At 37.0% G+C, this 18,195-nt stretch overlaps 1 protein-coding gene across 2 annotated transcripts; it reads right to left on the minus strand.

Moving 5' to 3' along the window:
- Positions 1 to 385: 385 nt before the first annotated feature.
- On the minus strand, positions 386 to 17,975 carry LOC107149743 (cytochrome P450 2C21-like). 2 transcript variants are annotated; one of them, XM_015494558.2, is made up of 9 exons: positions 17,704 to 17,975; positions 16,230 to 16,392; positions 14,171 to 14,320; positions 11,064 to 11,224; positions 9,272 to 9,445; positions 8,010 to 8,151; positions 5,763 to 5,950; positions 2,149 to 2,290; positions 386 to 1,052 (listed from the first exon to the last, which is right to left on the minus strand). In XM_015494558.2, exons 1-9 carry the CDS (start codon positions 17,869 to 17,871, stop codon positions 871 to 873), a joined length of 1,470 nt encoding a protein of 489 aa, XP_015350044.1. In that variant the 5' UTR covers positions 17,872 to 17,975; the 3' UTR covers positions 386 to 870. The 2 variants fall into 2 exon arrangements, 1 of the variants encoding a protein (XP_015350044.1); XR_001504458.2 differs by having other exon boundaries at positions 640 to 1,052; positions 7,975 to 8,151.
- Positions 17,976 to 18,195: the final 220 nt, after the last annotated feature.

An 18,195-nucleotide genomic window follows, 5' to 3' on the forward strand; every position in this document is an offset into this window, starting at 1 on the left:
TTATGGAATATCCAAATAATGTGACATTATGAGTTACATTTATTTATACTGCCTGTAAAAATATCTATAACAGTATATAAATGTCATCTCCAAATCATAGCTACCTTAAACATATATACACACATATGTAAGTATTTCTCTGTGTGTTCAAATATCACCATATATACATATTCCCCTAGGTCTATTTATCCATGTGCATGAGAGGGTAGTGTTTAACCACTAGAGGGAAAAAGAAAAGATATCCTTGGACAAACTGGCAAATTCAGATTTTACTTCTTGTTATTTGTTCCCTCTGGCTGGAAAGATCTTTCCATGTTTTCTCCCTATATGCATACACATACATAAACCTGTACATACATGAATAAACATGTTCACCACACACATATACATGTACACACATAATTATAATTTAATAACCATGGAAAAAGACAAAAGCATATTGAACAAACTGTCAAGAAATCATTCCCCTAGAGAGTTACATAGAAGTGAGAGATGCATAAATTCTGTATTTTATTTTAAAATATTTTTAAAATCATAGGATAATTTCTGATTGTTAATTTTTATTAAAATAAACTAATTTATAAGTTTGTTTCTGTTTGGTATACACTGAAGATACACTGTAGCTTATGATCTCAGAACTGTATTACAACAAGAATTTTATTAGATATTCAACAGTGAGGTTTCTCTTATGCAGGAAGTTTGAACTGAATTTTGAAGGGTGGGGAAAATTAGAAGACACAGAGCTCATGGATGGTATTCCTCCTGTTAGGGTGTACAAAATGATTGACACATCAGCCAGAAAAAAATATATATACTTGTTCAGATGAGGCTGTAGAGTTTCTTTCAGAAATTTGGTAACCTTTCCTTTCTTCAGACTGGAATGAAACAGAGTTCATAGGAGGGTGGTATAGAGCCTAGCCCAATTGTACTTGGGGTGGTGTCAATGTCTTTTGGATCAATCAGAGGTTTCAAGGTAAAATGCTGTAAAATGCTGGTCAGGATTAAAAACAGTTCCATGCGGGCCAGGCCCTCTCCAACACAAACTCTTTTTCCTAAAAATGACACACAAATCAATTAATCATTTAATTCTATTTCTGAGTTATCACAAGAGGAGGCTTAAATAATACAAAATTAATGAATATATTAATCTATGAATAATTAATGCTTGGCTTCTATTCATCCACAAACCTGGTTTCTCTTCTTCCCTTTCTTCCTTTACTTATGTCTATCTGTTTCCTGGAAACTGGCTTCTAGGGACAGTATTAATCCAGGACCCAATTCCTTAGAATTCATACAACTGGGTGTCAAAGAGCTTAGAGTACTTAGTGCTTCAGTCCCACTCTCCCACTTCCTACTTCTGGCAGTGACTGTATTTATTCATCTACCAATACACGCATTTGCAGTTTAAGCATCCACTGTATCTTGGCTAAATGTCTATTTAGTTTCCAGGGACACCCTCCTTCCCTTGCACCTTCCAACCTGGGATGGAAACATCTTCTTGCTGATGCTAGTCCCTAATAGCACACTTGGCCACTTCCCTTGTCCTGTGCACGCCTCCGAAAACAGCCTCCTTATTAGACCCTTCAGCTAACATTTTTGAGTGTTTGCCACCTGTTTCCTACAAAGACCCTTACAAATTAAGACAAAATACTCAAATGTTATTTCCTGAAAAAAAATTTCCCTTACCCTCTAAATGCTCTTCCCCTGCCTCAAAAAGACCAGTCAGGAGCTCATCTCACTATGCTCTCACAGCAGCCTCTAGCATAGCATTGGTCACACTACAGCTTCATTGCCTGTGAATTAATCTTCCTCTCTCTTGGAGGGAAGATCTGTTTCTTATTCACTTTCATATCCCTGGATCTCAGTGTGGGATTGCTACACATAAGGTGCTCAGTAATGTTATTGATTAAACTGACTTCTCAAGGTAACTGAGAAAATTCTTGGTAGAACTGGACTTCTAGGAGCTCTTCAGAATCTCTGCAGGGTCAGGAAGCAGAATCAATGGGCAGAGCCTCCAACCCAATGAGAAAAACCTAACAACCTGAACATGCCTCTGGCCTCATAGAAATGGCAATTCGTACAGGCCAGAGAAGTCTCCCTTCTCCTCACTTGACCCCTGATGCACACATGAAAACAGAGCTTGCTTGCCTGCTGAGAAAGCCATGAAGTGGTCACTCTTCTTAAAGTTGCCACTTTCATCCAGAAAGTGGCCAGGGTCAAACTTCTGTGGGTTGGGAAACTCTTTTTCATCATACAGAAGAGAGGTCAGAGACACCATTATTTCTGTGCCCTTTCAGAAAGAGAAACACATGAATTAGTTTATAAATGAATCATGGAACTTGAAAACAATTAGAAATCCCTCACCTAATCTTCTTATAGATCTTGTAGATGAGGGAGGGGAGTGGGAGGCACCAAAAGGAGAATTTATTTGCTCCATGTCACATAACAAATGAACAGCCAAGCCCAACAGGTCTTAACCATGTAATGCCCGGTCCAGGGCCCTGTTCACTGCCTGCAAGGCCATCCTCAGCAGGGTGTAGTCTGACACAGCATTTCCTGTGCAGAAAGAAAATCAAGGAAACTCCCTGAAGTGCATTGCTCTGGACAAATAAATTGCAATATTGTCTAACAGAGCTGATGTCACTGAAAATCCCGCTTATTTTCTTGAGAACTGACTTGAAGTCTTCTTTGAATCTCAGTAACTTGAATTTCCATATTCTTGAAAAACATTTAATTTCCCATCAAGATGAGAAACTGGTAAGGATGCTGTGATGGTTTAGATATGAGGTACCACAAAAGTTTGTGTAAGGCAATGCAAAAAAGTATAGAGGTGAAATGAGTGGGTTATGAGAACATTAACCTAATCAGTACATGGATTAACTGGGTGGTAACAATAGGCAGGTAAAGTATGGCTGAAGGAGGTGGGTCATTGGGGGAATGCCGCTGGAATATATATTTTTCCCTGATCTGCTGATCTTAATCTCACTCTCTGCTTCCTTTCAAGTCCTGAGCTGCCCTCCTCCATCACACCCTTCTGCCTTGATGTTCTGCCTTACCTTGGGTACAGAGCAATAAAGTCAACCATATAGAGACAGAGACCTCTGAAACCATAAGTCCCCAAATAAACTTTTCCTCCTCTAAAATTGTTTTTGTTGGGTCTTTTGGTCATGGCAACAAAACAGCTGAGTAAAACAGATGTTCTCCTGTTGATATGTTGATTTAACTGAATTGCAACATATTCTTTTAGAAAGGAAAGAGAATTTCTAACTTCTAGATTCAGTTTATTTTTCAAAGTCAATGGAATCTTTGCCTCTATCTAATCAAGCTATGTTACCACATGTAAGTTGTCTAACATTTCAGTACTACATTTCCATCACTAGTAAAATGCAAACAACCCACCATAGTTTATTGTAGTTGTAAAATGGTAAAATAGGATAATATGTGAAAGACATTAGGGAGGACATTGAACTTAGTGTCCTGCTAATGGAAGTGAGGACTCTGCCACTGAGCTACACCCCCAGCCCAAAAAAATTTTTACATACATACTGCCACATGTGAAAGTGCTCAGGGAGAAAGATTTTATTACCATTATGATAATGATAAGTTTTCACAATATTTTGGTATCTAAATGTAACCCGTAATTAAAGAAAAAAATGTCAATAAAAACAGACCCCATGGTATCCTAGAATTATCACACAAGAACTTCTAAATAGATGGATATTATGAATGTGCCCAAGTATTTAAAGAATAATTATAAAGGAATAAATAGTAGCTATTATATCCCTGTATAAAAGTAGATATGCTATTAAGTTCTATAAAGAAACAACAATAAGTAAATAAAATTATAAAGTTGAAAAGAGCAGAAATTCAAATTTATTGGATAGTGTTAATATCAAGAAGACTGCAAAAGAATAAGTCAGCAAAGATAAAGACATGTTAATAGGGAAAAGTCAAGAGAATCCTATCAGATAATCTCTGATATAAATGCACATACATACATATATTGTGGGGTGATCCCAAATGCAAAGGAACTGGTTTTACCTCTAGGGCAAGCACGGGGGTAGGAGGAAGGGGGGAAGGGGAATATTGGGTGACTATAATAATCAGTCTCACTGTCTTGAAGAACTAGTGACATGCTTCAGCTATGCTGTCCACACAGAAGCTGAAAAGAAATTGGCTGAATCCCAGAAAAGAGAGGGCCAGACAAGAAGAGCCCTAAATTCTATATGTGAACTCTACAGAATCTCTGGGTCACTCTCAAATTAGACACTTGTTGGCCAAACTCCAACATCTGGGGAGAAATAGATCACCTTCCTGCCCCACAAAATTACAGATTAACAGCTAATATAAAGACATTTTCAGGCAGACAAAACTATATCATTCTTTATCTTCAGCATTTAGAATTCAACAAATGTTATTCAACATTCTACAAGATAAAGAATATTGAAAATAAATACTTAGCATGAGAAATAGAGATTGTGCCACTATTGTGGAAAGTGGGTGGATCACAATGTGACACATCTAGAAGAATATAGGCACTGCCATAAGCCAAGCAAAATCAGGCCTGTTATTAAATTGCTAAATTTAGTAACATGGCAGCCATCTATGACCTGGATAAACACAGCATCACTGGAACGGAAGATAATTTTCAGTGGGTTGATGAATAAATGATCAATTGGGAAATGTTTACGTGGCTAGAACAAACCACTTTTTCTGGGAATTTTGAATTTGAGGAAATGGTTGAGAAAAGTTTGAGCCAAAGGGATTAGAGTTTAAGGATAGATCTTTCTTAAGATGTAAGAGATGTGAGTAGATAGAAAGGAGCCAGAAGGGAGGGAAAATATGAAGATTAAGCAAGAAGGGGCTGGGGATACAGCTCAGTTGGTAGAGTGCTTGCCTCGCATGCACAAGTTCAATCCCCAGAATCAAAAGAAGAAGAAGAAGCAAGAGGAAATTATTATTTAAGGAAGATCTTTGAAAAAGTGAGGAGAAAGGGGCTATGCAGCAGTTTAGAAGGGTTTACTTTAGATAAAAGGGGATTTCTTTCACAGTGACAGACATGAAAGAGAATTGTGTGGATGCAGCTAAGTATGTGTATCTAGAGGAAGGGAACTGAGGGACTTCCTCCCAGTGCTCTGATTTCCTCTGTCAGGTGGAAGACCAAGTCACCTGGAATAAAGGAGCTGGTAGAGAGTTGGGGTGTTGAGGAAAGTTCAAGGTTAAAAGAGTCACTGTGGAACATGGTGACCCAAGATGAGTAAAGTTATAAAACAGGGTTTCTGAGTACCTTTGAGACACATTCAGAATTGGTGAATAGTATACCCATGTATTGTGGGTGGTGATTATAAGACCAACCTGCTGGGTTGCATAGTCTTCTCTGGCAGACTGGGTTCAATAGTTCAAGTCGGGGAGGAGGAAGGAGATTATTGGATCAGGCTCTTTATAAGTAAGTGAATCAGAAAGCAGGGAGGGAGGGAGGGAGATGGGAATATAAGACACGGGTTAATTGGCAAGAGTAATAAAACATACCTGGGAGAGCAAGGAAGCAGATTGCACTAACAACCAGGCAGAGGGTGGAGCTATCAGTATACTGAGGTTGCTACTGGTATTCTATTTAGAAAATGTGTCAACAAACAAGAAAGAAAGGAGCACATGGTCAGAGGGTGAGATGCCTGAGTTCCCTTAGAAGTTTAGGAAATTCACATTGGAATCATCGACAGCCTAAGGTTCCTAAGGAGAAGCATAGATTAATTATCTCTTACCTTTGGAAAAACGTATTCTCTGAACTTAACGTCCTGAATCACTGTATGAGGCAGGTTGATGGGAAGGAGGTTAATGTATCTCTGGATCTCATGCAGCACAGCATCCGTGTAGGGCATGCGGCTCCTGTCCTGCATGCAGGGGCTGCGGTCTCTTCCAATCACTCGTTCAATCTCTTCCTGGACTTTAGCTGGGGAGGAAGAAATGATAATTTATATGAAATGACAAAGATGTGAAATAACTTTTATTTGAATTCTTAATCATTGTGGTGGAAGATAGGGAAATTATGGATCATTACCTCCACAAGGGAAAAATAGAAGTTTTAACTTCCTGGGCAAATTAGATGTCAATTAATTACCTAAATATATACACATATAAAACATAATTGTCCAACAAAGTTCAGTTTTCAAACCAGATTCTCTATTTTGTGTAGACTCAAAGATCTAGAATCTTAAAAAGTCATTAAAAACCATGTAGTTTACCACTTTGTGTATGCCAGTTTTCATTATAAATATTATTGTAAATTCCAAGAGGTTAAGAAGTACTCGGTGCAGTAAATGCTTAATAAAGAGAAGAACAGAATAAGATATTTGGTTGATTAAGCACAAGGGAACAGGAAGAAAATTAACATTTATTTAGAATGTAATATATGACAGACATACTGCATAATTCATTACAGTATAATTCCTCAAAATAGCACTGTGTGTTGGGTATTATTTTGTTTGGTCTAGAAAGAAACCTGGCCAGAGAAGTAAGTGTATTTCCTAAAGACACCCAGGTAATATATGGTCTTTCCCATATCATCCCTGTGAAACAGATAAGAGACCAGGAACATGGACAGGTAGTGAGGAGGCTGAGGTTACACAGCTGCTCACAAGTACAATCAGAATGTTAAGCCACCACTATTAGAGTCTAAAACCCATTTTCCAGAGTATCAATGCCATGTTACCACTTTGGTCAGGTTACATTTATCTACCACCTAGAGAATGAAACTTTGTAATGGAGCATGTGAAAATTCTGCACTTTGGTAGCTGTAAAGAAGAAAAAAAGGAATTTCAGACAAGGAATTTCACTTTCTTGATTTAGGGGCTGAAGTTTTATCTAGAAGAAAGGGGTCATATATATTGGTCAGGAACTACTTATAAAATCAGAATGGCATAGAATGGCACAGTAAGAGTTGTGATGGGAAGAAAGGAAAGGAAAATATATACAAATATGATGCAAAAGAAATCCAATGGAAGTGATGGGGAAACATGACACAATAACATCTTGTGAAGTACACACAAGATTTAAAGGTTTGTAAAATAATACATAGTGTTTCTGCTCATACTCAGCATAGGTTTTTCAAAAGCTCATGAGAGAGTATATGTCATGTGAAAGAAACACAGGAGCACCACATCTCACTATGCACACTAGTAAAGGAATATTAAGGTTATGCTTCTATTTTCCCTATAAACAATGGGAGGGTAGAAGGACCTAAAACAAAGTGCTGATATCACGGAGGTAAGTCTCATGAGGTTTATTTCTACTGAATGTGTTGCAATGCATGAGAGCAAAGTCATGATATAGCAATGAAGGAAATGTCCTCGTAGATGAGGATACAACACAAAAGAGGTGGGAAAATGAAAAAGTTGCGTTTGCAAGAGAAGTTATGTTTGTGAGGAAATTTTTATTTTTCTAAAACGGCAAAGAAAGGGTTTTTTAAATTGGGGTACAATTATTTTTTAGTTGGAGAGTTAGCCTTTCTGATTGAGAAATATTGTAAGTTTCTTGAGCAAATCCCTACATGGTTAATGCATTTGAGTATAAATATCTTTTGACAAAGGTATATTTATCTGGACATGGAAGACACATCAAGAGAGATTTTTGCAGAGAAAGAAAGAGGCTATCTCTTCAGTTTGGGAGTTGGAGTTTTATCTAGAACAAAGGGGTCATATAAAGTGGTCAGAAACTACTTATAGGATGTCCAGATCCTTTGACAAATGTTACTGCATCTGTCCCAAACCAAATCAAGGATTCTGCACCATAGCAAGAATAACAACCATGGCCCTTCTGATCTGTGTTGTTTAAACATTTCATTCTTTTTCCAGTGATCTAATTTGAATTGAATCCATCCAGTGGTAGGTAAAAGTACAAATGATGAAAGTATTTCTAGTACATTATCTATGCAGGTAAACAGTGGAACAGTTATCAGTGTTGTCTGCTAACACCTACCTGGACTTCATTCTGCCTGTCATCTGTGCTCATACCTGAGACCTCAGGATGCTTCAACAGGAGCAAGAGTCCATATTTCATTGTGGTACTTGTTGTCTCTGTTCCTGCACCAAACAGATCCCAGATGGTGATGATCAGGTTGTCCATGGTAAAGTCAGACTGTGTGTTATGTTTTTCCTAGAAATGATGTGAGATAGTTTCTTGGTAAATAAAATGTCTTCCAGGTAAAATAAAATAATTCAATATAACATAAGTATTTGGTAAATTAAGGCAGACATTAATGCTATAGCTGAAGGTGAAGTAAGAAGAATATTAGAATTCCTTTAAACTGTTAAAATAAAACCAGTTACAAACTTCTAAGTCCTCACTTTCCCACCCACTAGAGTAAATCAGTTATTCCGTAATGTCTTGCAAACATAATTTTTATTATGTCATCCACTGCTACTCCCTGTCAGTTCTAGCGTCCACTGTCTGTTTCATCATGTCGAAATCTACCCTTCAGACCTCCAGTGTTAACACACTCCCCAACTTCATCACTATTCTCAATTTCATCAGTCATCATACCCACCACCATTCCTCAGTTAAAATCAAGTTAAATTAACCTCCTCAAAATTTCCACACACTTAACCACTACAATTATCATTCCTTGGTATTATTTTACCCTCCCTGTTAATCTAAACCAGAGTTTCCTCAAAACCTACCTCAACTGTGAAGTCTCCTGCAATCTCTCCAAAGGTAAGCCTCCCCAGATTTCTATCTATTCTTGTGTTCAACTAATTGTTAGGCCTTCCATTCATGGATGGTTTCTTGTTTGTTTTGTTTTGTTTTTTTGGTACTGGGGATTAAACCCAATGGTGTTTTACCACTGAGGTGCACCAAAAGCCTTTTTTATTTTTTAGTTTGAGACAGGATCTTGATAAATTGCTGAGGGCCTCACTAAGATGCTGAGGCTGCCTTGAACTTGTGAGCCTCCTGCCTCAGCCTCCCAAACTGCTGGAATTTCAGGCATGCACCACTACCCCTGGCTCATGGAGGTTATTTTATGAACAGTGACATTATCATCAGTCTTGAACGTGTGACTGTATATGTGTATCAATTCACCCCCAAATAAAGAACAGCCTTTATCATGGTAAATACAAATCCTTTCATGTCATTTCGCCACTGAGAATTTTAAAATATCGCAAGACACTCAATGATTTGCATTAACAGAAGGTTGCACAAGTAATGGAAAAACAAAGCTCATCTTTGAGTGACATTACCCACAAGCATGAGATATAAAGACAGAGTCACATTATACCTTTTCCATTTTAATCAGGAAATAGTCAATAAAGTCCTGAGGGTTATTGATGTCCAGAGATTCTTGATGCTCTTTTACTTTCTCCATAATAAACTTTTTTTGGTTAGCAATGATTTTAAAGAGCTCATTATGACTTCCTGGGAAATAATGTAAACTAGGGAAAAAATTATAGAGCTGAAAGAGGAAAAAAATCCTTCATTAACTCAAGAAACATTTATAAGCCCTTATTAGATGTCACCCACTTTGCTACATGCTGAGTACAAATGAGTAAGACCCACTTCCTGCACTAAAACATACATGGAATTTAAAGGAGAGGACACAAATAAAATGTCTGTGGTTATCAAATGTACAGAAATTTAGATTCCAGATGTAGCTCACTGGTTGTTTTGCCAAAGCTACTTTCAGAAATACTTAATACCTCTGGGTGCTAAATGAAGGGGTAGGCTACTTGTTCTCTGAGATTTTTCCCAGATAGAGCACATGATGACCTTATGAATCCACACAGAATTTCAGTTGCTAATGACTGTTCAACACAATCTACTAGAATTTTTTGACAGTGTACCATACCATAATAAGAAATACATTTTACATCATCAAGCTCTATACTTATAGATTTTTTTTAAAAAAAAAAGTTTCTCAAATGAATTTTCTAAAATGAATTACTCTAATACTGTATTTTTCTTTCTGTTCTACTTTACTTCATGTTATAAATTTCATTTGAACTATTAAACTAACCTCATATCTCACAAACGGGTTACAAATAATAGCTTTATAAACATCACTTTAGCCATTTTGAAATAGGGCCGAGGGATGAGGTAGGTATGGGCAATAAATTAGCTAGAAAATTATTTTGTAACTGAAGGAAAACCTAAATCAACACTCTAGCTCCACATACTTATAATCAACTTTAAAAATTGTGAATTCTGGAGGTGATATCATTCATCTCCCACTATCCGATGGTTCCAAAACTGAAGCCACTTAACAGATTAAAACTGTTCTGTGAAAGTTTCCTTTTGCTCTTCTCCCCTGTTCAGTGTCTTAATAATTGAATGATTGACTAAAGGGGAATTGTAACAGCAATAATGGCTACATCATTTTGTCATATTTTATCCTGTCTTGAAAACTGTCCCCTCAAAAAGTTGTTTTTTGTCTATTTCCTTGCCCAGCATTATAATTTCTAAACAAAACCATCTTTAAGTGACTGACTGAACTGCTGGAGGCAACTATTGCAAGAAAAAGGAATAAGAAAATACAGGTTCCAAGACCTTCTAATCAGTTCTCTTTCTTTCGTTTTTCAGAATCTGGAACATCTGATGGTCTTCAGATAACATCAATGTATGGGCTAAAGATTTGCTAATCCAGCTCCTTAAATAAAAGTGGAATATCATTTAACTTGCAGGAAAATAAAGTGTCTGCCTAAAGAATTCTAAGGACTGGCCTAGGAGATGCAAGTTGGTTATTACCACAAAGATGTTCCAGTAAAAGAGAAAGGAAAACACTCCCAAGGGAGGGAGATGGTTAATGAACCTGCATGTGTGACTCGGCATGTAGCCTTCAAGTCTATGATCCCCTCTCCTGCTCAGGAAAGTCTTTTTGCACCAGAGTTCTCTATGATGAACTTCATTTTTAAGGTATCACAGCCTCCCACCTCCATCTTCTCAGGGTGGTATCCCTTGAATAAATCAGATTTCCTTCCCATCAACTCTTATCTCCCAAGTATTGGCTTTTAAGCAGTGAGCAGATGGACTTGGGTCCAATGATAATTTCACATTTAAGTAGAACTGGATCTTACCTGTATCCAGGGAGTGCTTACAAGTCGGAAATTTTCATGAAAATAGTGAATCAAGGTATGAAATTTCTCATCACCATAGTCAAAACGATTCTGGAAAATGACAGAGGCGATCACATTGCAGGGAACACAGGACAGAAGGAAGGTAGGATCACATGGAGATCCTAAAAACAATGGAAGTTAGAAGTTAGGACACAATTCTCATATAAATCTTAAATGTATTATTTAAAATAACTTGGAAGGGTGAACTTCCTAGATAGGCCATCATCACTACAAACTCCACATGCTTAAAAATCAATTCATTGTTTTTCCCCAAACAAAAGTGACTAATAAGCTCCAGTTTGTTAATTTCTATTCCCAGGTATCTGACTCCTTTCATTATTTTCCAAATGTTCTAATTCACAAAAAGGAAAATGCATGAAAATCATTTCATGTAGACACTTTCTCATGCTGCCTGTAGAAAACTGAGCAACCAAATAATAAAGAATAATAAGAAAGAGGAGAGAGTAAGTAGGGCTGGGGTTGTGGCTCAGTGGTAGAGCGCTTGCCTAGCACATGTGAGGTATTGGGTTTGATCCTCAGCACTACATTAAAATAAATAAATAAAACAAGGTATTATGTCCATCTACAACTAAAAAGCAAAAAATACAAAAAAAAATATTAAGTTTAAAAAAAAAGAGTAAGGGAACTTGAAATTGTATTTAACACAACACTCCTTGGAAATCCAGGTATAATTTTCTTATAGAAGAGAGAGTAATAAGAAATAAACGCAGTCATACTCAGATATTTGAAAAAATCCACTATAATTTTGAAAGCAGGTTTCCTACATAATAAAGAATACAACTTCTTTTTTTTTTCTTTTTTTGTACCAAGGAATTAAGCCAGGGGTGCTTAACCACTGAGCCACATCCCTAGGACTTTTTATTTTTTATTTTGAGACAGGGTCTCACTAAGTTGCATAGGTCCTTGCTAAATTGCTGAGGTTGACCTTGAACTTCCAATCCTCCTGTCTCAGCCTTCTGAGCCACTGGGATTACAGACATGCACCACCACACCCAGCAATCTCCATTTTTTTAAAAATGTTTGATAGCTTTATTCCTTTGTCTTCCTCTTCTACCCACATCTAGACAAGCGGATTAAAAAGCCCAAGTGCTCACTCCATTGGCACAAGCAGGAAGTTTAATCCATGCAAGCCCTGCCCTGCACAGGGACCCCATCCTGGCCACAGCTCCAAAACACCATGAAACCCTCAAGCCAGTATCTCTTACCTTCTTTCTCACACCATTTTCAGACCTGCTTGGGAATCACTGTCTTCCCAGAAAGCACCATGACATGAATAATAAAACTTTCATATCCTATCAGCCTGTGTCACAGCATTAGTCTGCACCCTGCCTCTGTGCAGTGACAACCACAGCCCTATAACTCCAGAAGGAAACAATTAGCTCAATCGAAAAGTAGAAGTTTCAAGGACACACTGTTTTTTCTCAATCTATGGAAGACATTTCCAACAGTTAGCAACATCCAATGTTGAAATGGGTGTCCCCAAGAGTCTGAGGTCCCCAATAGTAGATGGAATGAGGCAGAATGCCAGTGACCATAGGTCTGAAAACTAAGAGAAGGTCACGGTCACCATGGGAAAGTGGAACCCATCCGTGTAAATTCTATTTGAAATACAAAGTAAGTCCAGGCATGGTGGTACCCGCCTGTAAATCCCAGCTACTCCAGAGGCTGAAGAAGGAGAATCACAAGTTCAAGGCCAGTTCATGCAACTTAACAAGACACAATCTCAAAATAAAAGAGTAAAATGGGCTAGAAATGTAGCTCAGTGATAAAGCACCCCTGCACTCCATTTCCAGTAGCACAAAAGACAAAGAAAGGATATCCAAATGAAGTACAAAAAAAGTCTCTTCCTATTTAATATGTATTAAAAGCCAAATTACTTTGCTAATTCTATTTCCAAAATTTTATTCTAAGGAAATAGTCAAAGATCTGCAATGTTTTGTATAAATTTCATTTTTTTGTATTAATAGCACCAAAGACCAGCAATAACTCATCTGACCAAAAGTAGAAGACTGGCTAATTAAATTATGGTACATCGGAAATAAGAGAATTCAGTTAATGTTCTTGAGAGTACTTTAAAATCAAACATATGAGACTATCAACTCGATATATTATATCTAAAAATAAGTTTACAGAACAATATGCACAGTATATGCCCCCTATTCTCATTCCTTTCCTTTCTTCATAATAGGTATCAAACAATGTTCATTGGCACTCTTAATCCATTTCCAAAAATTTATTCTAAGAATGAAACTAGATTTATATAAATAAACACAACAGCGATTCACCATAGGAATAAAGTATTATTAATTTAATAATGTGCTTTAAAATATTTAAATAATAAGGTTCTAAAACAACCTATGCCTTATGATCCTGACCTTACCCCTTACTGCCTGATCTCCTGCCCACTCTTTCTCCTCCTTTCCCCTGTGCTCCAGGCCTGTAGGGGCATACACTGAGATTTGTACAGTGGCTGCTTCCCCCTTCTCTCCTACACTCTTCCATATGAGACAAATCCCACCATGCACATTGGAAGAATTAGGTGGACTTTGTAATGTTTCTTAAGAAGTTACTAGAAAAGTTACTTAGTTTTTAAAGTTAGTATGGCCAAGACTGCTAGTTAATTCCCAAAATGCATGTTCTCATCTTCTTCCTCTGGACATAGTTAATCACATTTTCCAGTTTGTCTCACAGTTAGGTGTGACCCTGTTTGTTACTAAGATAGAGCCCATGGAATAGGAAGAAATTTTCTGTGACACATCCATGCCTGACCTAAATGTTATTTGCTGTTTTCCTTGGTCTTTTCTACTTCCACTACCAAAGAGATGAATCTTGCTTGACATTGAAAGCCAAAGGGTAATGATATTAAAGACCTGTCAACCTGTCCTAAAAGTGGCTATGCCCCTCACCACTCCACTTCTTACTACTGTCACCTGAACAAAAAGTAAATTTCTGGTTTACTTGATACTCTATATCCTTATCTAAAATTCTACTTGTAATAGCAATTAGTCTACCCTATTACTGTTAATTATACAAATAATTATACACACCATTGGTTTTTTTTAATTCGCCTATCAGACACAAGGCTTCCTCTTTAATTCGGTCTTCAATGGTTTTCTTCCCCATCCCCATATTCCGCAAAACCGTGAGGGAGAAACGCCGAGTTTGCTTCCATATGTCACCGTTGCTGAAAACAATTCCTATCAAGACACAAAGAAAAAGAGCACAGATGAATATCCTCCATGGTCTTGAGTTCTACCCGAGTACTCATCTCACTCATCTCAGGAAATGACAGTGACACATAACCAGGAATGTAAATATAGTGGTGGCAGCTTCAGAAATTCCCATTAAGCCCCACCTCACCTGCCACCTCTCGTCACCTAACCTAGCATTTTACTGTCAGGACACTTGATCTTACATATTATTAAACTCTTCTTCACCCATCATCTCCTCAAAATCTCAGAACAATTCTGTGAATCAGTGTTCTGTCCCCATTATACTGGAAAGAATGTTGATGATTATGGAAATAAAATGCTTGCTGTTGTGATCACACAGTTAATAAATCGTAGTGAGTCCAAAACATAGGATTCTTCAGGCATGACTCTTATGATTGTAAGTGAATTTTAGGAGAATCATCAAGAGGTGGCAATTCTCAAGAGAATGTGAGACAACTCTTCTGCATTTGAAGGAATCTCCTGATAATCTATTCCTCACATAAAGGAAATAGTCATGGACATATAGCTCTTCGCATCTCAATACCCACTTTTACTTGTTTAATCTCTTCCACGTAATGTGGTCTTAGCATCAGTAAGTTCAAAATCAGACTTCCAAACTCAAGACAAGATACAGAGGATAAGGGGAAGGGGGACAAAATTATAGGCAATTTGCATAGGAAGCTCTTAGCACACAATGTAGAGAAGAAAAGGATCATTTATCTGTGTGTTCCAGAACCCACCAGAAAGATGAATAATTTAAAGTCAGCTCCTAAACTGGACAGGTCAACTATAGACAGTCCCCAATTTAACAGTGTTTTAATCTCTGAATTTTTTTTTACTTTATAATAGTGCAAAATGGACACATATCCAATAGAAATCACACTTAAATTTTTGAATCTTAATTTTTTGTCAGGCTAGTGACATGCAGTGCTGATCCTTGGCAGCACCAGTCGGCCAGGGCTCCCAGTCAGCCTTGCAATCGTGGAGGTAAATGGTTGATGCTAGACTATGATGTTAGTGTACAAAATGTATTTTGACTTAGAATATTTTCAGCTTAGATGGGTTTACAGGGATATAACCACATCATAAATCAAGGAGCATCTGTACTTAATTTTTTAAAAAGCTTTTATAATCTCAATCCAATGTATAATCCCTATGCATTTCTCCTTGATCCTTTTATCAGAGCATATCTGTGCTTTATACTTTGTATTCTATTGGATTCGAATACTTCTTAGGTTTTTTAGAAGAATAAAAGATTAAAAACAGATCTGGAAATAGTCCAAACCCGCAATGATTCCACGAATATTAACCAGGCTTCAAACAGAGCCTCATAGATCCATGCTTCAGTCCAAGAAGCAAAATATTTGGTGAATAGAATGCTATAGTCATTACCTCCCCTGTTCTCTTTCAGTCACTTGCTTGTAATATCAACTGGCCATAATTAAATTAAAAGTGTCTTAAGCACAAATTCATAGAGCATTAGTGGTCAGATGGTTTACTTTCACTGAATTTAATGTTTCATGAGGACATTATGTCACATTCATAGATTTTGGAAATGAATTAACAACACCTTAGAGAAAATTTATTTATTAGAGATTATTAGAGGTCAGGAAGGAGCAGAAGAGGGTGGAAAAAAGAAGGGTGGATTTCATCAGTCCAGATTGTATGCATATTTTGAAATACCACACCAAACCCCATTAATATGTATAATTAATATATGTTGATTCAAAATTTAATAAAACTTTAAAACAATTTATTCATAGGCTTCGTTTAGAATTATGAAATGTGTGTTTCATAAATTTTTTTCAAGTGCTTCTAATTTCTTAATTTCTTCAACTGTTTGGATTCTTGCAACTTATCAACCCAAGGACATTCCCCAAAAAAACAATCATACCTAATCCTTGGAAAATGTGGTCAAGCACTGGGTAACTTCCTCTGCCAGAAAACTCCTCTGCCCGATCAATCAGAGCTTCCTTTACAGCTTCATATCCATATAATACCACAGTGGGCTTCATGCCAAAGTGCACAGTAAATACAGGGCCATAATCTTTTGCTAGCTGGAAAAGAAGCAGGAGATGCAGAAAAGTGAGAATTTCAATACTTAAATGTAAAGGACTGAAAGAAATATTTTTATTTGTACAGTCTCATTAGTACCATTATAAAGGAATTATGAAGGAATTCAACTTTTAGAACCATTAATTTAATAAGAAAATACATTTAAATGGTACTTATCATGATACTATTAGTAAGATTGCTATTGTTATTATTCAGCTCCAATTATGTGACAGAGACTATATTATGCATCTGTTTATATGACTTAATAAACTTTTCCTGCCAAACCTAGAATTGCATCAATTTCAACCTTCCTGACTATACTTACAGTAAAACGATTTATTTCTCCTCCTGATTAAAAAAGTTCCTCCAAATTGCCCCATGTATACATGTTTACACTGCTAATAATCCTTGTTATTCATTCTCAATATCACCCTTTTAGCACCAAAGATCTGTACATTTTACTAATACAGGAAAACTTGGCAAACTAGTCATAGTATCTGCCTACTCTCCAGACCGCAAATTCTATAATGCCACTCTTTTAAATTTTTCATTTACCATTAAAAATCCTCTGTATTCATCTACAATGGTGCCTAATGCAAAGTAGTCATTAATTATTGCTGAATGTATGATACACTCAGGTAACCCATGCAAAATCATTATTATTTACATCTTAAGGAAATGGAGCTCAAAGCTCAGAGAAATCTTAAAACCTGCCTAAAGCCGTGAATTAACAAATGGGTAAACCAGATGCTGACACAATCTTGATCCAGAACCCAAGGCACAGGAAGAAGGAGCTTCTAGGGCAGTGCTACAGCAACTGAGCTATCTCTGGGGAAAGATAGGTTTCAGATCATTCCTTTGGAGAGGCACCACTATGTAAACTTGGAGCAGAAAGTTGTTGATTTCTTAAGTTGACAAATGTAATAGGAATTGTCAAAATTCCTGAACCCTTAGTCACTTCTTTGACTTCAAGTTAATATGTGCTTCAGGAAAATTTAGTGTTGGAGCTCTGTAAGTCAGTAGATTTTGCTGAAACTGAAAACAGTTTCGTTCCCATTAGAGCGCATCAAAGAATAAATACTAAAATAGAGACCTAGGTCACAATAAAGATAGAGAATTCCTGCTTTTGATAATTTCAACAGTCACCTCATAGATCCCATTTTCTTCTAGTTATATACATTCGAAAAATCATATCCAGGTAGCCAGTGGATACTTCCCTTTAAAACATGGCACCCAAGACCATATTTTATTTAGCTCTAAGGCTATGTTATTCACTCGTTGCAAACAACTGAAAGAGAATCAGTCATACTTACAGTGCTTAAGGATTTGGCAATATTCTTAATATCTAACTGTAGCATATTTCCAATGATTGGAAGAGGAGTGGGGCCAGGTGGGAGCTTCCCTTTGGCATGCCTTCGATTCCACAGAGAAAAAAGAATCAAACAAGAAAGACAAACCACCAAGACAATGAAGAGAGCCATTGGTAAGCTGCGTAAATGCAACTGGAAGCTTAGACTCCAGTGATTCTATAAATATAGTGGGTTCTTATCACCAAACTTGTGTGCCCTTTGAACTTTCGGCAAGTGTTGTTTATCTTCAGTACACTTTGGCCTGCTGGTAGAAATGAGAACAAACATAAGACGCTAAGTACTGATAAATTCCTGTTTTAACTGTCATTCCAACTAAAACAATTAAAGTTGAAAACTATCAGATTTTCAAAGGGCTGGCTTCAACCTATGAAACTGACAAAAGATTTATAAGAATATCCCACCAGGCACACTGGAATATACCTATTATCCCAGATA

This window comes from Marmota marmota, unplaced genomic scaffold, assembly GCF_001458135.2.
Source record: "Marmota marmota marmota unplaced genomic scaffold, marMar, whole genome shotgun sequence".
NCBI classification, from domain to species: Eukaryota; Metazoa; Chordata; class Mammalia; order Rodentia; family Sciuridae; genus Marmota; species Marmota marmota.